General features: G+C 41.8%; 1 protein-coding gene across 1 annotated transcript in view; it reads right to left on the bottom strand.

Annotated features, from left to right (window-relative positions):
• LOC122797127 (ATPase family AAA domain-containing protein 2-like) overlaps nt 1-18,669 on the bottom strand; it is a 176,128-nt gene extending 157,459 nt beyond the window's left edge. The window contains exon 1 of the mRNA XM_044065924.1: nt 18,532-18,669. Coding sequence (XP_043921859.1) covers nt 18,532-18,669 — 138 coding nt within the window. The remainder of the gene's footprint in view (nt 1-18,531) is intronic.
• Between the last annotated feature and the right edge of the window lie 3,793 nt (nt 18,670-22,462).

Raw genomic sequence — 22,462 nt, 5'->3', positions numbered from 1 at the left:
ACTATTATTGTCTTTGTCCCCCCACTTCTATCACTACTGAAGTCCCTCTAGCAATTAATATCAGTATTCCTATTTTCCATTGTCCATGATATTCTGCTGATTGTCTGTCCTGAAATCTTTTCTTTCTCAAATTCACAAGCTCATGTCTATTCAAATGTGTCTCCTGCAATATTGCTATTTGCACCCGACATTTCTTAATATAATTTAACATTCTTTGCATTTTTGTTTATACCTGTAAAGCCATTTGCATTTTATGATAGTATGAGCAGAGTAGCCATTATGATAGAAAGCTATTACTCCCATCTAGTATAAGTTCATAAACTCATAGGTAATTACTAGGCTAACTATCCTTATGGGCGATTTTAAGCCTAGCCAATTTCCTCTTTTTGTATTTAAATTAATTTACACCAGTTAGTTAAAGATTGGCCTTACCCATTCCATGGTGGATAATTATACATATATTACCCCTGCTGAGAATAACTGGGATCACTCCATAGATAATTTGAGAGAACCCATGCATGGGATAAAGCATTTAGTTGCTGCATCTGTTCATTAGTAGTACAGGAGGCAGTCCTGGAGTAAATTTTCTGTTTCCCATCCACAGATCCAAGCTGTTCTTGAATATGGACATGGATGAATTTTGTTTTATGTGAATGGGGAGTCTATTCCAAAGCAGCGGTATACTCTATGAGATATACATGCCACTCCAAACTGTTCTGTTGATGTTACAGAAGAGCTTTAGATCCCTACACTGAGTACTTCTAATGCCGTATGACTTGCTGATATTAATTAAATCCATCAGTATTGGGTCAGAGGATGCCTTTTATGCCAGACACAGGTCATCTCTTAGCAAGCTGTGGGATACCAAGTATAGTGACAGGACTTTGAGTCAGTCCATGCATGACATATTGTTTAGGCCTTGTATCCTTTTAGTAAAGTAGCCCTGTGAGCATTTCAGTTGTTGCATGCATATGGATAGATAAATGCCAAAGGGGGCAGTATATTCAATGATTGGCCTAATGAAGGCCGAATAATGGGGGTCAATGACAGCCCTAGATCTAGACACAATCCCCTTGTTTAGAAGCTCTGCAATACAGAAGGACTTCTTAAAACAATGGACACGTGTTAGTCAAATGTTAGGTCATTGTCCACATAAGTTCCTAAATCCCAAACAACTGGGTCAACTCTTAGGGATGTATTGTGGTAGTTCCCAAGGGTAGATGACTTCCCAAAGGATACAACAAAGAAGTTATGTCTTACCATAACGTACCATCTGTGTTGTTCATCTTCTTTCATTCATCACTAATGGGGTTCGGTTCCAAGCCCTCGGAACCGAGTCGGCCTTTTTACCAAGCTCGCCCCAGCCAAAAAAAAAAGTCTCTACCCAGAATGCCCTTCTCCTTGTTAACTCAGATCGAGTTTGCTAGAGAAAAGGAAGTAAAGCCGAGGCCACTTCTGTGCAACTACCCTAGGACATCACTTAGACCCAAAGCATCCCCCAGGAGCATTTGGAGGGGGAAAGAGGGTAGGAAGTGATGATTGAAAGAAGATGAACAACACAGATGGAACGTTATGGTAAGACATAACTCCTTTATCTGATGTTGTTAATCTTCTTTCCATTCATCACTGGTGGGACAGAATCCCAAGCTACCTTGAGGTCCATGGGCGGCTCTTATGGAAAAACATTCCTGAGTACAACTGAGCAGAAGGCAGCTCTCCCTCTGGAGACCATGTCCAATTTGTAATGATTGATAAAGTATGAGGCTTAGCTCAAGTAGCTGCTGCGCACATGTCATCCATGGAAGCGCTGAAATGGAAAGCTGCAGATTTTGCCATAGATCTAGTGGAGTAAACTTTAACTTCTGACATAGGTTCAGTACTGAGGGAATAGATGAAATGTATGCAGTTCCTTAGCCATTTTGATAAAGTAACTTTGGAAACAGCCTCTCCCATTCTCGGCCCAGAACAGGAGATGAAAAGCTGTTCAAATTTATGGAAAGGTTTGGTCCTGTCTAGATAAAATCTCAATTGTCTATGTACGTCTAAAGAATGAAGGCAGTTTGTGTCTTTTGGCTTTTCCCGGTTAAGGGCCGCCACAGCGGAACTCCGGTCCGATAATGATTGGTAGTGGATTTTTACGTACCGGGTTACCAGCCCTGATGCACAACCTTCAATGAAGGCACGCCCCATTCACGTATGCCTCCCAAGGAGATGCTCTAGCTGAGAATCGAACGGGACAACGTCTTGCTATGAGGCGACAATGCTACCGCAGCACCACCCCCGCAGTAAAGAATGAAGGCAGTACTCTCCTCTATTGGCAAAATTCATAAAGAACACTGGTAGGTCAATGGTCTGGTTTATGGAGAATTCAGAAGCAACTTTGGAGAGAAAGGATGGATTCGTCCAAAGTGATACTCTGTCTTTATGAAAGACCAGATAGGGCCTCTTGATACACAATTCCTGCAGCTCCAAGACTCATCTGGCCAAAGTGATGGCTACCAAGAACAAAGATTCCAAACAAAAACTTTAGGTCACACTTTGCAGCAGGTTCAAAAGGTTTCTGAGTCAAAGACTGAAGGACTAGAGTGAGGTCCCATGGTTCCATGGGCTGTCTGACAGGAGGCCTGATATGAGAAGTCCCCTTGAGGAAAGCCTTGCAAATGTGTAGAGAGATAAGAGGGATGGGAGGATAAGCATAAAGAAGTCCCATGGGCGAATCATGGATCAGAGTGTCCCTCGGTAACTCCCCTTCTGGGAGAAGTAGGGCGAAATAGCTGCTGCACTTGGTGTTTGATGGAGAGGTGAAAAGATCGCAGCAGGACTGGCCCCAGTGGCTGAAGATTGCTGATGCCACCTCGGGGTTGAAGGACCATACATGAGGCATGAGGATGCATCTGCTCAGCTTGTTTGCAATCAATTTGGAGCTCCCTGGGACATGCGTTGCTATTAGAAAGTGGTTGGAAGCTATTGCCTACTGCCAAATTCTCATGGTTTCTCAACATAGGGGATAGGACTTGGTTCCTCCTTGCTTGTTGATATACAGACCACTGACATGTTGTCTGATTGAATTGCAATTGTCTTGGAATACAGAGCCGAATGGAAGGCCCACAATGCTAGCAGCACAGCTCTCAGTTCCAGAACACTGATATGTAGGTGGACCTATGAGGTGAACCATGTGCCTTGGACAGTCTTTCCCTGGAAATGCCCCCCCCCCTGATCAGGGAAGCATCCGTGGTCACAATGGCTGTGGACTGAAGAGAATGAAATGAATGACTCCAAAGTTCCATGTCTTACCTCATCCACCAAAGCAGGTCCTGTTTGCAGGAGTTGGTTATTCTAATCTGGTAACTGAGGGGGTAATAGCTTGGGAACCATTGACACAGAAGGAGCCATTGCAGAATCCACATACATAGCTTTGCTAGAGGTACTATTGGGATTGACGCTGCCATAGAACCTAGAGCCTGAAGAACGTCTCTTGCAGAAACTTTTTTTGTGAGAGTATCACCCAGAGTTGAAGCCTCAATCGATGTAGTCTATGAACTGGGAGTGATATCAGACAGGACTGAGTACTGAACACTGCTCCAATGAACTCTATTTGTTGTGTAGGGACAAGGTTTGATTTCTCCCAATATATCGTTACTCCCAACAATTTTGCCAGAGAGAGTATAATGTAGTGCTGTTACCAGAAGATGCTCTGTGGGGGTGGTAAGGAGCCAGTCATCCAGATATGGAAACACCCGGAATCCTTTTAGTCTCAAGTGAGCTGTTACCACTGCCATGCATTTTGTGAACACTCTGAGGGGTGCAGAGAGACTGAACGGCAGGCACAGAACTGATAATGACTGTCTCTTAACCAGAAGAGAAGCAGACTCCTGGAGCATGTGTCCATCTTGATGTGGTAATACGCATCCCAGAGATCTATGGAGCACATCCAATCGCCTTCTCTTAAAAAGGGGAGAATGGACTGAACCGTGACCATCCAGAATTTGGTTTGGGTGATAGATTGTTTAAGCTGCAGAGATCTAAAATGGGTCTCCAGTCCCCTGTCTTTTTTGGCACCAAAAAGAACCTCAAGTAAAATTCGGATCTGCGCTGGTCTGGTGGGACTGGGTGGATGACTCTTTTTTTGAGATAGCTTTATAATCTCTGAAGCTGCTTCTTCCCTTTGACTGGGTGGAACGTTGGGAAGTTTTCTTGGAAAATTTAGCTGACAAGAAAGGGGAATGGTGTAACCTCTGGTGGTAATGCTCTGCAACCAACAATCGGTGGTGATGGATTGCCAGGCAGTTTGATGCAGAGAGAAATTACTCCTGACTGCTTCCAGAGGTAAGAAACTGGGCTGCTCCTCAGGAGCATTGATAAGGCTGTCCAGAGAAGGAGTCCCTGGAGCCCTGATTATGAGGACCCCCTCTGCTCTATAGGGGCGTCTTCTGGAATTATTACCCCCTCTGCCTCTGGGATTATCATAACCACGTGCGGCATGGAAGGGACACTGAGATTTCTTATGCCACATCTTTCCACTTCTCTGATTCCTGGAGAAGGTATGCTGAAGGTTGGAAAACCATAGACCTATGGCAGACAGTCTTTCTATCTTGCTCGCACCTGGCTAGGGTGTCCTTCACTTTGGAGCCAAAAAAGGATGAAGCTTCAATGGGAGCATTCAGAAAGGAAGACTTGGAGGTATCCATGAGGTCACAAATGTGCATCCAGGCATGACGCCTCATAACAATGACTGAACCCGCTGCTCTAGCCGCCCCTTCAGTTGCATGTGACAGCAGCCTCATGGACAAGTTGGATATTGATTCCAGGGTTATGAGCTGTGAGGCCACTTTGTCTCTGACCTCATCAGACAACTGTCCTGCGGGCAACCCAGAGAGTTTGGAGATCAAGTCACAACTGGAGCCTCGTAAAATGTGCCAAATAATTCAGGGAGCATATGGTAAAGGTCTCTGATGCAAAAACACACTTCCCAAGTCTGTCCACCACCTGGGACTCCCTGTTGGATGGGTGGACAGTGGGACTTTTCTCAGCCAAGTCCTTTTTCGTGGCCGCCACCATCACCACCATAGCATTAACTGGTTACTCTTTGGATCAAAGCGGGTTCTCCTCGGGAGGGGAAAGAATTTTGTCTAGTCTCCAAGGGAACGCCTCAATGGAATCAGGGTTCTTCCAAGCATGCTGCACGATGAAGTGGATGAGCTCATCGGCAGGTGGGGTCACCCAAGAGGTAGAAGGTCGGGAGTGAAAAGCCTGCAGGAACACGGACTCCTCAGACAAAGGGTTGCAGGGCTTCCAGTCACCTCTCTGCTTTAACATTTACATGATGTCTCCAAAGGAGACATCATCAGAAGGTAACCGTGGGGACCCTTCACCATTATCGTAATCAGTGTCGTCCATTAAGGACTCCTCAGGTGAGTCCATGTGCTTCCTCTTGCACGTCTTCTTTCGAGGGGGCTCCTCAGTGGGGGTCTCTCAGGAGGACTCGGAAGAGTGGGTAGCCTGAACATAGGTGTCCTGCGGCTTCTCTGCTCAGTCTCCGGGGGGGGGGGGGGTCTGTGACAACTGTAGCACAGGGGGTGAAAACTGGGGTTCCGACAACGAATGAGTGCTGCCAGAAGCAAGAGCCCTCTCCATCACCCGGAAAGCAGGCCCGCCCGAAGAGGGATGGGAGCCCAGAACCAAGAAAGACAACCTCAGGACCGGGGTCACACCCTGCTCGCCCCCACAGATGGAACCTCAAGCAGGATCGGCACTGATGCAGCTATCGGCACCAAGGATGGAACCGAGAAGAGAGGTGGCCCCATACACCTGATCGACGTGCCCATCCCCCAATTCACAGACTGAGGGTGGTTCAGTGGGAACTGAAGACCAAAGGGACAAACTCGGAGCTGGCGTGAGATGCACTGTAGGCACCAAGGTGATGGGTTCCAAGAAAGATGGAGCAGAATGCTTCAGAACTGAGGTGGTCAAAGGAGGTGTGTAAGATGGAGTCTGTGGATAAGGCAACTCAAGTTCTGCAGGTGGATGGGTCTTAGAAAGTGAGGGGATCCCCCTGGCTAACAACAGCTGGTCTACAAAACACACCATGTCATGTTCAGAAAGGCTCCTGGTGGATCTAGTGGATACTCCGGACGGGGAGTCAGGATGTTCGATGAAGGTGCTATATACTTGGCACAGGAATTGATCTACAGAGTGGGTGTATACGGTCCGTGGTGCAAGGTCTGCTGGCACCAAAGTTTCTACTTTTGAGACCAGAAGTAAAAGGGTCAAATCCAGTGAGGGTGGCACAACGGTCGGTGCCAAAGTGGCACTCAGAGCTAAAAAGGTCGGTTCCAAAATGGAAACTAATGATGTAGCCGAAGGTGTTTCCTCAGCCTAAGTGGCCACAGGTACTGAAATTGAAATAGGTTTAGCAAGGTCTATGACTGGTGCCGGAGGCAGGATCATTGCCGAAACGGGCGCCGGTATCGATGGTTTTGAGATGGTCAGAGCTGAAGAAAACAGAGCCAAGGAGGCTGATTTATGCTCCAAAGATAACTTTAGGGCCTTTGATTTCCCAGTCTTGCTCTGATCACCTGATGGTGAAGAAGGAACATAGTGGGATCTCTTTTTGCCCTTAGAATGAGGGGTTGAGACCTCCATCGCAGAAATGGCCTCTGAGAACGGAGACTTGAGTAAGCCTTTCAGAATTAGTTTATTTTTGCGCTCAATGAGAGTGCATTGACTGAAACTCTGACAAATGTCACATGGAGGTTGCACTAAAAGGTGGGACTCTCCCAAACAGTATACACAATCATCATGAAAATCAGTGTTAGGTACTTGCCTTTACATGAAGTACAATGCTTAAAACCTAAAGCACCCTTCTTATCCAACATCTTGATAGAGAAAAAACACCACAGGGCAAATGTATAATCCAACTATAATCAAAGACACCTCCGTTCAAAAAAGTCACAAATATAACCATGCACTGGTATGACAGAGAAAGGAAAGGAACCACCTAAATAAAAGACAGCTAATAGGTTAAAATCAACTATGGTATTGAAGAAATACAAGGGTAAGGGAAGAAGGCCATACCAACAATGATACTTGAAAGTGTACCAACGGTAACTACGGGTAGAGAGGAAAAGCCAAAGTCAAATGGAAGAAAAGACACTAAAAAAACTAATCGCTTCATAAAATATGAAGATATCCAAAATGTTTCACACAAATATCAAAAAAGTTTCACTTAGCTGAGAGCTCAGCTGAAACGCAGCTTTATGGCTATGTGGCAAATGAGATCTGAGGTAACAGGGAGAAGGGCATTCTGGGTAGAGACTTAGCTTGAGAGTTTTTTTTGGCTGGTGCCAGCTTGGTAAAAAGGCCGAATCAGTTCCGAGGGCTCGGAACTGAACCCGATCAGTGATGAATGGAAAGAAAGTTAACATCATCAGATAATGCATTTTATATATGACAATTCTTGTGAATGTGTATTTTTGACAGGCTGATCTTTTAAGCAGTTACTTCTTTTCTTCTCTGTTTGAACTTATGTCACACGTTCATGACTTTTTGCTTCAATGAAAAGCCAAAAATACATACATTTTCAGAACCCTGATCTCCTTTTAACTTGTAACAAACACACAAAACTACATACATTTTCAGCAAAGTTTAGCCCTCCTGATAGGAGCAGCTGCCCCAAACTGACAAATGCACCCACAGGCACTACCAAATCCAAAATTAAGTTTGGCCATGTTAAAGTGCATGAGAAGTAATAATCCACGACCAAGGAAGGAGGAAGCAGTTCTTGATTGCAAACTTTAAAATACTTTTAATAGCAAAGTTCTCGAGTTAAAAGTTACACAAATCCCAAGGTAAAAATCACACAAGCGCTTTCGCTCAGGCAATCCTGAGCTTTATCAAGTGTTACAAAAGTTCTGTGTTCCAATGCTCCATATATATCCTGATAATTATGGTCTTAATTGGAAAAACTTGTTGGCAAAGTGCTTTAGTGAATTAAAGGTATAGACTGAAAATTAGTTTCATTAGAGATAAACCACAAATAATGAAACATATATATGTATGTGTGTAAATACTATAAAACCAGATTGTGAGCACAAGGCTTCACTAATAAGAATTTAAAAGTAAGAAATTAAAATTAGAAATTAGAAATTCAATAACAGTCATATTGAGTGTGCTAAGTGAGTTACATATGGTTAGGGATATTTTTATTATTATTATTGTTGTCGGAGTTCTTATTTATGCACCATAACCCATAATAAACCATTTAGTGGTAAATATTACTAACTGGGCTGGGGAGAATAAATGCATAATTACAAAGAATTCCAGAAGTTTTTCTTCATGCAGTATGTTGAGTAAAATTTTTTTTTTAAAAATTAACTCCATACTACTAAAGAAGGCAATAGTAGTAAATTAACTAATTACTAATAGACATTTATCAGTGACATAGATGGAGACATAGTGGTAGAGATGGTAAAGACTTAGAGAATTACAGGACAATAATTACCCATATGGTTTGGCTTAGTATATGGGTGAGTTGTTGTGTTGATAGACTTCAGCAACAAGGCTATAACCTAGCTCTTCTTAGCTTCAAAACTGGTTTGATGCTGATGGTCCCATTGAGGCCAGGCGGTCTACCTGCATCCAGCCTCAACTGCCATTGTAGTTCACGATAACCTAGGGTAGATTCCCAATCGCCACCCCTTGCATCTGGTTCAACTTGCTCTAGAACTAGAAAATGAATGTTGAGCTCTGGGCAAGAGCATGTTAAAGTGCATGCTAGAGCCAGTCTTCCCACTTAGAATGATTGCTAAGTTATCACTAGTAACCTTCCAGATGTGAAACCAGTTTGCATGCTTTCTGTAAACATTTAGACCTAAGACAAAAATACACTGGATACCTTTAAACAGATACCCTAAATTGTACACTGATCTAGCAAATGTATTAAATTATTAAGACTAGGGAGGCTACTACTTTTTATTCACTTCCCACAGTTTAAAACTTTTTCACTGAACTGCTTGCTACTCTACCATTAAATGTTACATTTCTATCAGCAGAAAGTGCTTAGAACTTTCAAGATTAATTGCCTCTACCAGCAGACGGCATCTCCACGTAAAAGCAGTCATCAGTTTATTTAAAAAAAGTTAAGAACTTCACAGATGCAGTAAATTTCAGTCAGAACGCAATGTACAGACTTCCACTCACCAGCTACCAGCAGCTGCAAATGTCCTGTCTCCCCCCATGACAGCATTTGCTAATGGAAGAAAAAAAAAGCTAATAACTTTGCAGATGCAAGAAAGCTGCCATTTCAATGTCTTTCTCCATTTTTTTTTGTTTTTTCAAGCCCATTTGTTTAAAATAAATTCTTTGCCTATAGCTTAAACTAAGTTCATTAATGCAGACATCCACTCTTGCATAACAGGAAAAAATACTATCTTAATTCTACATATATCAGTACACTTTTACATCAGCCCCACCCAGCAACCCAAGATCACAATATTATATTAACATTAATTTGTTTCTGGTCAGCCTTTCTTCTCCCGTTACAGTACAAACCCTGTACATTTTACAACTAAAAAAGTACTTGCTTGCTTTAACATCTTTAACATATACAACAGCTACTAACTGGGCTCACACACTTTACATTTAAAATACCCCTCCAAATTTAAAATACTCCTGACAGCATACTATGCAAATCTGCTATACAGTATAACATGCAATCTTTATCATTATTTTTATAAAAATATTAATAAGAACAAAACTGATTTGCAATTACTACTTCATTCCTTTCAGTATCTTTCTACAAAATAGTGATATAAAGTGGGGTATATACTTTACAGTTCACCCACAACAAAGTCAGCAAAATTCCTATCTTTCTCAACCACATTTTCTTGTAAAGCCATAGCTCTCATGTCCAGTCCTATATCCACTGGGATTAAAGTTTTGTTTTTCCCACATATTTACTAATTTCAGCATTGCTGATCTTCTTTCTGATTATTTCCAGCTCTCAGCAACAATCTCTGATTCATTCCAAAATACTCCAGACCCATCTAGTCAGTTCGTTTTTTTTTCATCACATATTTTCCTTTGGAAAAATAGAAATGGTTTCACTGGCAAAGTCTCTCTATGAGAAGCAGTGTCATCTGCTTGTTGGCTCACTCTTTGTTGGATAAAAGCTTTTATTTCCTCTTTAGCCTGTTTGTCATAAAAAATGACTGATTCTCCAGGAAAAAAAAAATATTTTCAAGACAGACAGATACAACAGCTTGAATCTCTCACCTGCCCCTCAACATTTCCTGATAAATTTGCTTCTCTTCCTCTTAGTATGCAGTGAATAATTATTTTCCTCAAACATTCTGATGGCTCAAATTTTTAATACATTATCTTTGTGCTACAGTTTTGTCAGGGTCATCTCTTTCTGCTGGTATGACTGCATCTTTACGAATATAAGTCTTGGCTGCTTTTTCATGATCAGGTTTGGAACATAAACATGATGTGCCCTTCAATTAACAAATACTGATATGGAACACTGATCCACTTGCTTATTTGTACTTTTGTAAAAGTAACACAGTCTGTTCCTTTTAGTTTCTCTGGAACAGCAGAAAATCCCAGGTTTCCTCTGCATGCTCTGTCTTCTAACTACTTTTTTAAACAATTCTTGGGAAGCCTCATACTTACCCAGTCTTTTCTTCATTTCACCCTCTGATTTTTACAGTTTTATCATTTCCTCTGAACAGCTAGTAAAAGCTTCTTCTATTTTCCAAGCCTTCTGTTATTTGAGTTAATATATTCCTTCAGCATTTCATTCATTTTAAATACCTCTGTGTATTTTTGCTTTATTTTTCCTATAAATTACTGGAAGGCATCTCTAGTGCCAAACCTGAAACTTAACCACTTTTTTAGGGCATAGATACAGAATTCCTCCAAGCCTGAGTTTTGTCTTCACCTTTTCTAGCTGATTTTCTCTCAGGTTCTCCAAACTTCATATTTGCCGGCATCCTGGCAATGTCATTCATGCAAATAACTGATAGTTTCAATAGCCATTTGTTTCTAAGTTTTTACTTTCACAATGAGAGAGCTGAAATCAGCATATTGATCAGTGTGCAGCCATCTTGAAAGTCCAACTGTGTAATATTAAGCACCCATGACTATATTTTGGAATATAAGTCTCTGGAGTAGTATGGACACATAACAGTTTTGAAAATTATTAATTCAGGTGAAACTAGATGCCTAGACAAAGATTCCACCAAGTTAGCAGCACTGTGCAGCAGTGTGCCCTCTCTGCACTCCTTTATTTTCTCCTACCAGCTATTAAAGACTGTGTCATAGTAAATGTACCAACAGAAACACCACTTTTTTGCGCATCTACATCCAAAATAATTTTATTTCTAAATCATTAAAATTAAGTTGTGAAGTCTAAAACAGAATTGCCCAAGTCAAAAGCTGTAAGATGGCAGCAACAATGACTTTCTTTTTATATCTCTGATGTTTTTGTTTATGACATCTTGGATTATCTATGGTGACATGGTATCTCCAATGAGTGTCAACTATTTAAATCCATATATGTTTTCCAACTTAGGTACAGATGTAGCTCTGGCAGTCAGGATCACCAGCCCAGGCTACTACTGGGGTATATGAGAGATGAGTGGGTCAGAGAGCTGCCACAGCTGTACATGGAAGGCCAATATCATCTCAAGCAGGCCAACATGTACCATTACCCATAGAGTAGGCATGCTCCGCCACCCTTTACGGTGGAGTTGCTTGCTTGCCTAGCTTGGCTGCTGTCCACCATAATCACAAGAACAGGTTCATAGTTTCTTACTAAGCATAAAGCCAAATCAGCCATCAAGAATGAAGCTCAGCCACATCACCCAGTATGGGTGAGAAACTATAGTGCCTCCCATTAAACATACTTTCTCCTTATATTCCTGCTGAAAATTTGTAATCAGCCATCCAGTCATTTGGAATGGTTTTAAAGGTTGCTAGGGAAGTACTCTGCCCGATAGGTAAGGGCAGCCTATTCCTGAAATAGCTGGGTTATATCAGTCTGTTTACTTTCATAAACTCGAATCACAGTGGTTCGAGTGCTCATATGAGCGACTCAAAACCATGAAAGTGAAAACGTCGACAATCCTTAATGTTCGAAAAACAGCAAATCAAAAAGCAGATTTGCTGTTTTTTGAACATTCATGTCGAACAAAAAAAAACTAACTAAAGTGCAAAGCAGGGAGGCAAGCCCCCCTGCACCCCCCATGTGGGGGACTGCGCCCTCCCCCACATTATTATTCTAACTCCGAGAGCATACTATAGTGGGGAAAGGAACCATTTCCCAATCCCCACTATAGTGCACTCTGCCCCAGAATGTTGAATGTGCAATCAGCGAATCTCACTCTGCATTCGCTTATTGCAAATTCAAACCTTTTTCCGTTCGGCATTTGCAAACTTTGCAAACTGCCTTTTGGAAAATTGCTGTTCGCCCTTGTGCAATACACACATGTAAAGGTAAACCTATCAGTCACACCATCTGGTCTTGATGTTACAGTGTAGGTTTAAGTCTTCAGAACAGGTGTTTGCTTTACCACTTGTTCTATTTAGGTGAAGGAGTTCAAAGAGTGCTGGGACATGCATAACACACAAAGCTAAGCATAGATCATCCCTCATGAGTCTGTATGGCATTGAGTAGAGCTATAGAGCCTTTAATCTATTACTTTAACTAAAGGTATTAAGAACTAAGATAATTTTGGTCAGGAAACACTGAGGTCTCTGAAGCTGATTTAGGTGCTTGGTGGGGTTCATGCAGAAGGGCATTTTACATTCAATGATGAGCCTAATAAGAAATGAATAAAATGGGATTATAACTTATTTGGATCTTGAGTAGATGCCACAAAGGGTAAGCAGTGTAAGGCAGAAGGATTTTCTAATCACCACAGAGGCATTGTAGTCAAAGGCAAGTCTGTTATCAACATATGTATGCAAGTCCCTGATGACTGTGACAAATTTAATAGAAATGTTATCTATATGGTAAGTAGTAGTGATGCTAGATTTACCAAAGGAAACTAGCATGCATTTCTTGGTGTTAATGGCAAGCCCATGATTAATACACCAAATATTTGTTCAGTCCAGCCCTTGTTATAGAATCTGAGTATCAGAACTGGATTTGATAACTACTCCCAGTTTGCAATCATCACAATATGGTTAGCCAAAGTCCCTTAATATTGGCTTTTATGTCACATAAATAAATACCAAAGAGGAGGGGACTCAGGACAGAGCCTTGTCGGATGCCACCAATGACATTCTTCAATCTAGAGCAAATATCCTCAGTCTTAATGGGATGGTTATGCCAGACAGCCAGATTAACAATCCAGCAAATTATGTAAGGATTAATGTTGAGTTGGGAGAGTTTGTCAATAATCCTAGCATAGGGGATAGTTTCAAATAATTTGTCAAGGTCTAGATAAAAGTGTGGACTATATGCCCCTTATCTATGTCCTCAGTAATCCTTTCAAAGAACTCAGCCAAACTGAACGGCTACCATCTGCCTTTTAGAAAGCCAAACTGATGTGTATCCAGTGATGTAAGGTCTATAATAACCTGCCTTGCATCAGTTCATAACATTATACTTCCCTTCAAACTATGGCAAGCAGTCAAAGCCTCATAGCTCCTTTTACCTTCCTTGCCAGCTCCATCTGGTGCCTGAGCCACTAGTCAAATTTGGGGCGCCTGGTCATAGTTATAGCTTTATCCCACTATACCAATAGAGCTGGCTAAAAATAAATTGTAAAATTGTGTTTGCTTTTTTAACAAAATGTATGTGATATGGAATATTTTTTTGCTATATGCTTTTTGACACTGCACCTAATAACTATCAATCTATCCCCCTATCAGTAAGATACATGCATTCCTCTACACTAGCTACCTCCTAGTGAGAGTAACAGCTGGCCAGGAGAAGACATCATGCATGAAGCCTCAGTAGAAGTAAGTCCCCTCATTGGCTGACACTGAAAGTGCACTTGGAATGTACTTATCCCTCCCCCTGTTGGGAGCCCTAGGTGTTCTTCCTCTGAGTTCACAATCTCATTCACCTGAGATGAAGCCCACTTTATCTGAGGCTTGGTGGTTGAATGCCTGCCCCTGAGCTGTCCTTTGTGTTGCTGCCAGCTCTCCTGCAAAGACTTTTGACACTGGATGGTCCCAACCTACCCCTTTCCCTAAGGATAGGCATGCCCATCATCCCCACTACAGCCCCAGCAAACATTCAAGCCACTAAATGAACTCATGTTCTCTGAGCCATACAGCAGCAGCAGCAGCATCATCATCATCAACAACCTTTTTCCCATTTTTCTACATGGGGTCATGGTGATATGCTGTCACAATCACTCTCGATTCAGTGCCACACTCCTGTCTTCTTCGATACTAATGACTGATTATCGCAGATTTTTTCTCACACAACCCATCTGTGATGACCCCTCTCTCTGGGCTAGTACTCAAGGAGCCTGAACCTCACTACTGACACTGGTGAGGAACGTTCACTTGGAATACAAATGGATACACACAATATTTCCAGATATAGCTCTTCACGACAAATACAGTTTCTGTTAAGAGCACACAGGGAACGCAGTCAGCCTGGAGTCTGGATTTCTTTATATCTGTCTCCCTCCAGAGCCCCAGTAAAGCTCCCCATTAGCACAGATTTAGGTTTCAGTCCTCAGCGGAGTATCCAAGCCAAGTCCTCCAGCATCCTCTCTGTGAAACCAGTGCTTCATGTCCCTGCTCCAAGTAGCTGACACACACACACACACACACACACACACACACACACACACACACACACACACACACACACTGTGAGATTTCATTTTTCACACACACACCTGGGAAAGGTTGGCACAGATATACCTGCTTTGCCCCCTTCTGCCCAGAGTATAATGTAGTTATCACTGCCACCACACAATCCACAATCAGCTACTCTGAGGCCCTTAACAAAGGGTGTTCAATTATAGTATGCAATATTAATACTAATACAAATGGTAGTAGTTGACCAGGACAGCTAGACCTTCTGGAGTGGCCCACATAGTGTCACCACATAAATATAAGCACTCTCAAAGGTTACATACTTTCTAAAAAAATCCAGTCATAATAAACATTTTAAATATATTTAATAATAAATAATAAAAGAACATGAACATACTGAATACATATTTACAGAAAACCACAGAGGTCAAATCACAGGAAATACTGAAAATAGAACTGATGGACAGACTCAGACAAATAAAGAAAAACAATATCTAAATGAAGCTTCACTATATTTCCTGACTGAATCTAGGAGAATTACTATTCCCTACTTACTTAATAGAGCAATATAGATTGTGTGATGAATGGTCATTCTTGTTGTCAGTACCAAGACATAATAGTCAGTACTGAGAGATTTCCCACTGTAATGGAATACTTGAGCAGTCTTTCTAGTCAGGTTCCCCAAAACAGAATGCTCAATACTCAGAGATTAGTCCCTGTAAAATATAATATCCAAGATGGTTGGCAGAATGACATGGTCTGGTCACCTGACTCTAGGTTCTCACAGTATCCCTCTTTGAACCTGAGAGAGGAATTTAGCATAGACAGCTACAATACACATCTAAATGTTTATGGCAGTACCAAGGAGCCATGAAACAATCACAGTACTTTCCCTCTTCTTTACAGAGGCTATTAAGCAATGGCGTCTCCCAGACCTACTGACCCCAGTTCCATTCAGCACACTGGGGTGCAGTGTTGATGGCTTAACAGCTAATTTAATTTCAAGGATTTTCCAAAACTAACTGGACTGAGATTAACTGCTTCTCTTCCAGTGTCCTTTGCTAACATATATACATACAGTCTAACATGTATATTCCTTCTCTGTCCAGCAAGAACTACTGCTGATACATTTTGAACACTAGTAACTTTACAAACACATTTTGATTTTCAAATGCCATACAGTTCTAATACATTTGTAACATACGTATCCGTATAAATCAGTTTGGTATTTAAATGCCATACAGTTCTAATACATTTGTAACATAAGCATTTGTGCAAATCAGTTTGATATTCAAATGCCATAGAGTTCTAATACATTCATAACACAAACATCCTGTATAAATAAGTTTGATATTCAAAGGACATATCATTCTTTACAGAACTCCAGCTGACTATGCTGGCACTAGCCCATATCATCACACCATTCACCTTTTTTGCTGGACATCTTTGTTTCCTCTTACCTTCTTCCTGTCTGTCCCAAATCTTCTTCACCAGACTGTCTTCTGCTTTTCTGCACATGTGCCCAGGCCACCATAATCTGTTCTCTTTGATCTTTTCTGCAAATGGAGCTACTTTGGCTTCTGCTCTTATGTCTTCATTTCTTCATCTGCCTCACAGTGTGCATCCTACCACCCTTCTCAGGCACTTCATTTCCATTACCTCTAGATTTCTCATCTGCTCTGCCTTTACTGCCCCGGTTTCTGTACCATACAGTAGAACTGGTCGCACCACTGTTTTGTAAACCTTACTTATCAGCTTCTTTGGCATTCTACTGTCATACAGTACACCAGATACTCTATGCCAGTTGGTTGCATCCTCTCTGATTCGAGCTTTGACTTCTTCATTCAGACCTCCCTTCTCGTCAATCACCCTCTCAGATAAAGCTATTAACCTGTTCCATAATCTTCCCTTCTACCTCAATTCTTAGCTTCTTCTGATTTCCCCAATTTGCTGCCATTACCACTTTCCAATCTTTACTTAGTTTCATCCCATGGGCCTTCAGTTTTGCACTCCATTCCCCTATCTTTTTCCAAAGTTCTTGCTCAGAGTCTGCCTGTAATGCCCCATTGTCTGCATACAGCAAATTTGTTATTCTGTCTCTTCTGACCTGTTTAGTAATGTACTCCATCAGCAGTATAAACAACAGTGGACTCAGAGATGAACCCTGGTGTACAACCACTTCCACTGGAAACCCCTATGTGAGACCAGACACTGTCCATACATGAGTCATTGGGTCCTTGCGCATAGCCTGCACTAATTCTACCAATGTTTCTGGGACTTCGAGCCACTACAGTATTGCCCAAATCAGCTTTCTTGGGACCTTGTCAGATGTCTTCTCCACGTCTAGGACTGCCATGTTGGATTCTTTCCTCATCTCTAGCTTCTTCTCAACTATCTGTCTCACGGCAAACATCGGGTCAGTTGTGTTGCATCCTTATCTCAATCCGAACTGCTCATCTTCCATCTTACTTTCTACTACACTGTGTATCCATTTATCAGTCATCCTCTCCACAGCTTTCATGCAATGTGACAGGAGTTTGATGCCTCTGTAATGTAACAGTTGTGGATGTCTCCTTTGTTCTTGTACACTGGCACAGATATGCTTATTCTCCACTTACCTGGAATATGCCTTTATCTCCACACTGTTATCAGTACCCTCAGGAACCATTTCTTCCCTATCTCACCCAGAATCTTTATCATATCTGCTGTGACCTCATCTCAGCCTGTTACTTTCCCTGCCTTCATTTTCCATAGTGCAATTCTTACTATTTCTAGGGTCGGCATCTCTTCTTCTCTCATCGTAGGCTGTGGTGTAGTATAGTTTCTGAGGGATTTTCTTCATTCAGAAGCTGGTGGAAGTACTCCTTCCATCTGCCCTCTGGTATCCTATGGTCCGGTGAGCAGGCTGTTGCTAGCATTCCTTATGAAGGGTGTCTGACTATCTTCTTTATCCTTCTGTCTTTGTCTTGCAGCCTGATATAGTTTGTTTGTGCCACCTACTGAGCCACTTGGTACAGTGAGTCCGATGCCCTGTTCATTGCTATTGCAACTCCCTTCTTAGTTTCTTTGTTAGCCATCCAGTATTCCTTCCTAGCCTGGTCAGTCTTTTCTATTTCCCACTTTTTCCTGCATTCATTCTTTTTTTGATGACTTCCTGGACTTTTGCATTCCACCACCAGCTTTCCTTATGTGCCTTATTTACATACCTGGCTTGGCCACATATCTGTTCTGTAGTTCTCATACACGCTGTTTTGAGGCACTGCCATTCTTCTTCCACTCTACCTATCTCCTCCTCTTTTTTGGGTGCTACAGCCCTGAATAATTCCTTGAACTGTTGTACTTTTTCTCCAGTCAACTTCCAGATCTTCAGCCTGGTCTCTGTTGACCTAACAGCCCTCTTTAACCATTGCATGCAGCTGACTATGGCAGCCAGTGGTTTATGCTGTGGACTGATTATTTCACTGAGGATGACTTTCCAATCATTGATTCCATGCCAGTGCCCTTTCATTACTAGGAGGAAGCCCACCTGAGTTGCATGTTGGCCACTCTTGCATGTGATCTTGTGACAATCTCTCTCTTTCTAAACCATTTGTTAGCTACTATTAAGTAATTTGCCAGGCATAAGTCTAGAATGACCTTGCTTTCTTTATTCCTTTTGCCCCACCCATGAGAACCTAGGCAGTGCTCATATCCTGTTCTGTCTGTCCTGATATGTGTGTTCAAGTCACCCATTATCAACACCATTACCTGTTGTCCTGGTTTATCCAGTAGGTCCTGCCACTGCTGTAGGAATGCACTCTTTGCCTCACTATTACAGCCCAGTTGTGGGGCATAGGCTGAAATTATGAATACTGTCCTATCATCACACCGGAGTCTGATTGCCATGAGTCTGTCACTAATTCTGATGATATCTCACACTGCCTTCTGAAGCCTCTCTCTCTCTCACCACAACTCTCACGCTATTTCTAGCTTGCCCTCTTCCTGAACATTAGACTCTGGATCCCAAGTCAAGTGTCTTTGCTGTATTGCCCTTCTATCTTGTCTCTTGGATACACAGGATGTCCAGCCTCCTCCATACCATCATGTCATCCACTTTCAAGTTCCGTCCTGTCAGTGAACCTACATTGAGTATAACAATTATTCGTTTATGTTTGGCTGATTGAAATGTTTTTTCTTCCAGCTTTCACTCACACAGCTATCCCAGGTAACCCACTTTGGGCAACTGGACACCAGCCAGCCAGTAGCTTATTGACCCAGGGCTGCTGGGGGTTATGGCAGGCACACACTAGCCTACAGGGCTGCATACACCCCTCCCACAATTAGTAAGGGTCCCTGGCTTAGGTAAGAGTAGACCAGGTCCTCAACCCACTTATCACCGGCCCATTTTGGTGAAATTAGTCACAATGACTGAATCACCTAGTGATCAGTGTTCTACCCCAGTTAACAAATTCAAATAAATGTTTCATCAACAACACACATAATGATTCATCAATCTACTACTAGTGTCTGTGACTTGACTTTCTAGAAAAATAATTCATCCTAAACAAACACACACTGGATTTTGGAAGGGGAACCAATATGGTGTTTCACGTATCACCAAAATCATAAGGTTATCAGCACAGCAGTATCATGCCATTTCCTACAGCAGCAGTCTTGGGTACAGTAGGCTTCATGTCATTTCCAACAATAGCAGTATTAAAACATAGGCATCATGCCATTTTCTTCAAAAGTACCATTGGACTCAACAGTTGTCATGTCGTCTCCTATAGCAACAGCAGCAGCACTACTCAGCAGGCAACATGCCATTTCCCAGAGCAGCAGTGATGGGCACAGCATACATTATGACATTTCCTATAACACAGTGCTGGACTCAGAAGACTTCATGCCATTTCCTACAGAAGTAGTGGTCTCAGCAAGTATCATGCCATTCCCTACAGCAGCAGTGCTGAACACAGTAGGCATCATGCCATTTCCTAAAGCAGCAGTGTTCGACACAGCAGGCATCATAACATTTGCCTTAGTAGTAATAAGCTTAGCGGGAACCGTAATATTTCCTACAAAAGCTGAACTGACTCAGCAGTTGTCATACCATGTCCTACAGTAGCAGCAGTGCTGGACACAGTAGGGATCATGCTTTTTACTACAGAAGAAGTACAGGGCTCAGCAGGTGATATATCATTTCTTATGGCAGCTGTCTACAGCAGCAGTACTGGGCTCAGTCGGTCTCAAACCATTTCCTACAGCAGCAATGCAGGCACAGTAGATGTCATGCCATTTCCTACAGAAGTAGTTCTTTTCATAGTAGCCATTACGCCATTTCCTAAAGTAACAGTACAGGGCTCAGCAGGAAGCAGCATTACTGGCTCAGTAGGCATCATGCCATTTCGTATGGCAGCAGTGTGGAGCACAGTAGGCCTCATGACATTTCCTGCATTAGCACTACTGGGCTCAGCAGGAATCAATTTTTACAGCAGGTGTCCTGAGGGTTGAACAGACATCAGCCATTTCCTATAACAGCATTATTGGGCTCAGCCGGTGCCATTCTATTTCCTACAGTAGAATTTCTGGGCTCGAAAGACCTCATGCCATTCCTACAGCACCAGTTAAGGACAGTAGTACAAGGGCTGACAGGTCCCTCTCATTTGTCCATCATGTGACAATGGTTGCCAGGAAATCATTTTATTTAGCCCTGTTAATTGCCAAATGAATATCATTAAGGCCTAACAAGGCAATTAGTCCCTTATAATCAACATTAATCAGGCCAGTTATCGAGAACATCATCTCTGGAATGTATCTCACTAAATATATCAAACAATTAGAAAAGCCCCAAAGATTCCTAACCATAAGGTCCTGAGCTACCAAGGGAGGCTAGAAGCTTTATCCCTTTACTCGGTATCTTATGGGGTTTTAAAGGGATATATCTGTCTCACTTACAGCACCATTAGAGACCACATTGTCCTGGACCTCCTATATCCCCACGTCCCATATATTCACCAATACTAGAACCAGAAAGCTACATTCTTCATCAATAGAAAAATAAAACGAGGTGAAGGTACAGGTTTATAACCTAACACCTACCAAACATAAGAAATAAACTTCTCTTGCATGTTAAACAATGTGACTCGCTATCTTCATTTAAACATAACCTAGATGATTAGAAGAGTATCCACAAATTTACAGTAGGATTGTCTGGCATGACACTCCTACAGAAAAGAGGTGTGGCCTGAGGGAGGGTATTGGCAAGGTATGAATGATCATAAGATTCAGTGGCCCTGGAATATCTGTGATTCTATTAATCTATACATAATATCATCATGTAGTATATATATATATATATATATATATATATATATATATATATATATATATATATATATATATATATATATATATGTATCATTGCATTCAAGTCTAAATCTAGGAATGCAATTGTAAGCTCAGTAATAGAAAACTAATAAAAAAATCTAATCCATATTTATCCAATTACTGACCAACAGCCATTCTCTTCCCATTGTCTAAAATATTGGAAAAATGTATTCACTCCCATATATTAAACTACCTCCTAGCCAACAACCTTCTTGCCAAAGCTCAACATGGATTCCACCCACACCATAGCACCACCACTGCCCTAGTCAGTTTTACCAATTTTGTCAATCAGCAATGGAACCTAAGTAATCTAGTCTCAACTGTCTTTCTAGACCTATCTAAAGCATTTGATGTGGTCTCTCATAACAAACTTCTCACTGTCCTCTTTCATTTCAGTCTTGATCACTCCACCCTGCTCTAGTTTAAAAACTACCTTTCCAACCCCCAGCAGGCAATAAAAATGGATGGACTCCCTATCTTCCCTCCTTTCAGTGACCCTAAGCATACCACAGGGGTCTACACTTGGACCTTTGCTTTTCACCTTGTTTACAAACAACCTACACACAGCCACACTTCATGCAGACTTGCTACAATACGCCGATGACAACACAGTAATCTGCTCAGCTTCCTCTCTCCAAACCCTTCAAGAAAAAAAAACAGGCATCCTTCACTGCCATAGAAACTTGTCTGTCAAAGTCTCAGCTTATTCTAAATCTCAAAATAATCCAACTTATGCTATTCCACCCTTCAAAGGCTATTGACCTCATTCCCCCTTTTCAAATATCCTCAAAGAACAACACCCTCATCACACCAGTGCCATGAAACAAACTCTTAGGAACAATCACTGACCAAAATATGAAATTCGATAAACATACAGCCCAGACCATAACTAAAGTTCATAAAAAAACAGTAAAGCCATTATAGCCAGAACTCACCTACTTTTCACATTGCTACATGCATCCCCTATTCTAAGCAACCTAAACAAAGGTGACTTAAAGAAATTAACCGTTTGTACAATAAGATAGCAAACTTTGCTAATAACTCCTCACATTGATCCCATCACTGTCTAGCCCTTAAAGAATTAGCCTGGCTAGAACTACCTAACCTACTTGTTGTTTGTCTCTAATACAAATAATGAGAAGGCCTGGGGTTTCATTCTGATGCTTTAATACATACAAATAGATCAGGATGAATAGCAGCATTATTAAATAAGGGCAAACTAACAAACAGAGCTTACAATCATACATGCTTACATCTCAACAGCTAACTACAAAATGGCAGCCAGGCTTGTACATGCTCAGTATTTATACTC

The sequence above is a fragment of the Protopterus annectens genome, chromosome 3.part0 (genome assembly GCF_019279795.1).
Source record: "Protopterus annectens isolate FY-2018-M chromosome 3.part0, PAN1.0, whole genome shotgun sequence".
Taxonomy (NCBI): domain Eukaryota; kingdom Metazoa; phylum Chordata; order Ceratodontiformes; family Protopteridae; genus Protopterus; species Protopterus annectens.
The sequence above is the reverse complement of the archived record's forward strand: the minus strand, read 5'-3'. Positions and strand labels throughout refer to the sequence as shown.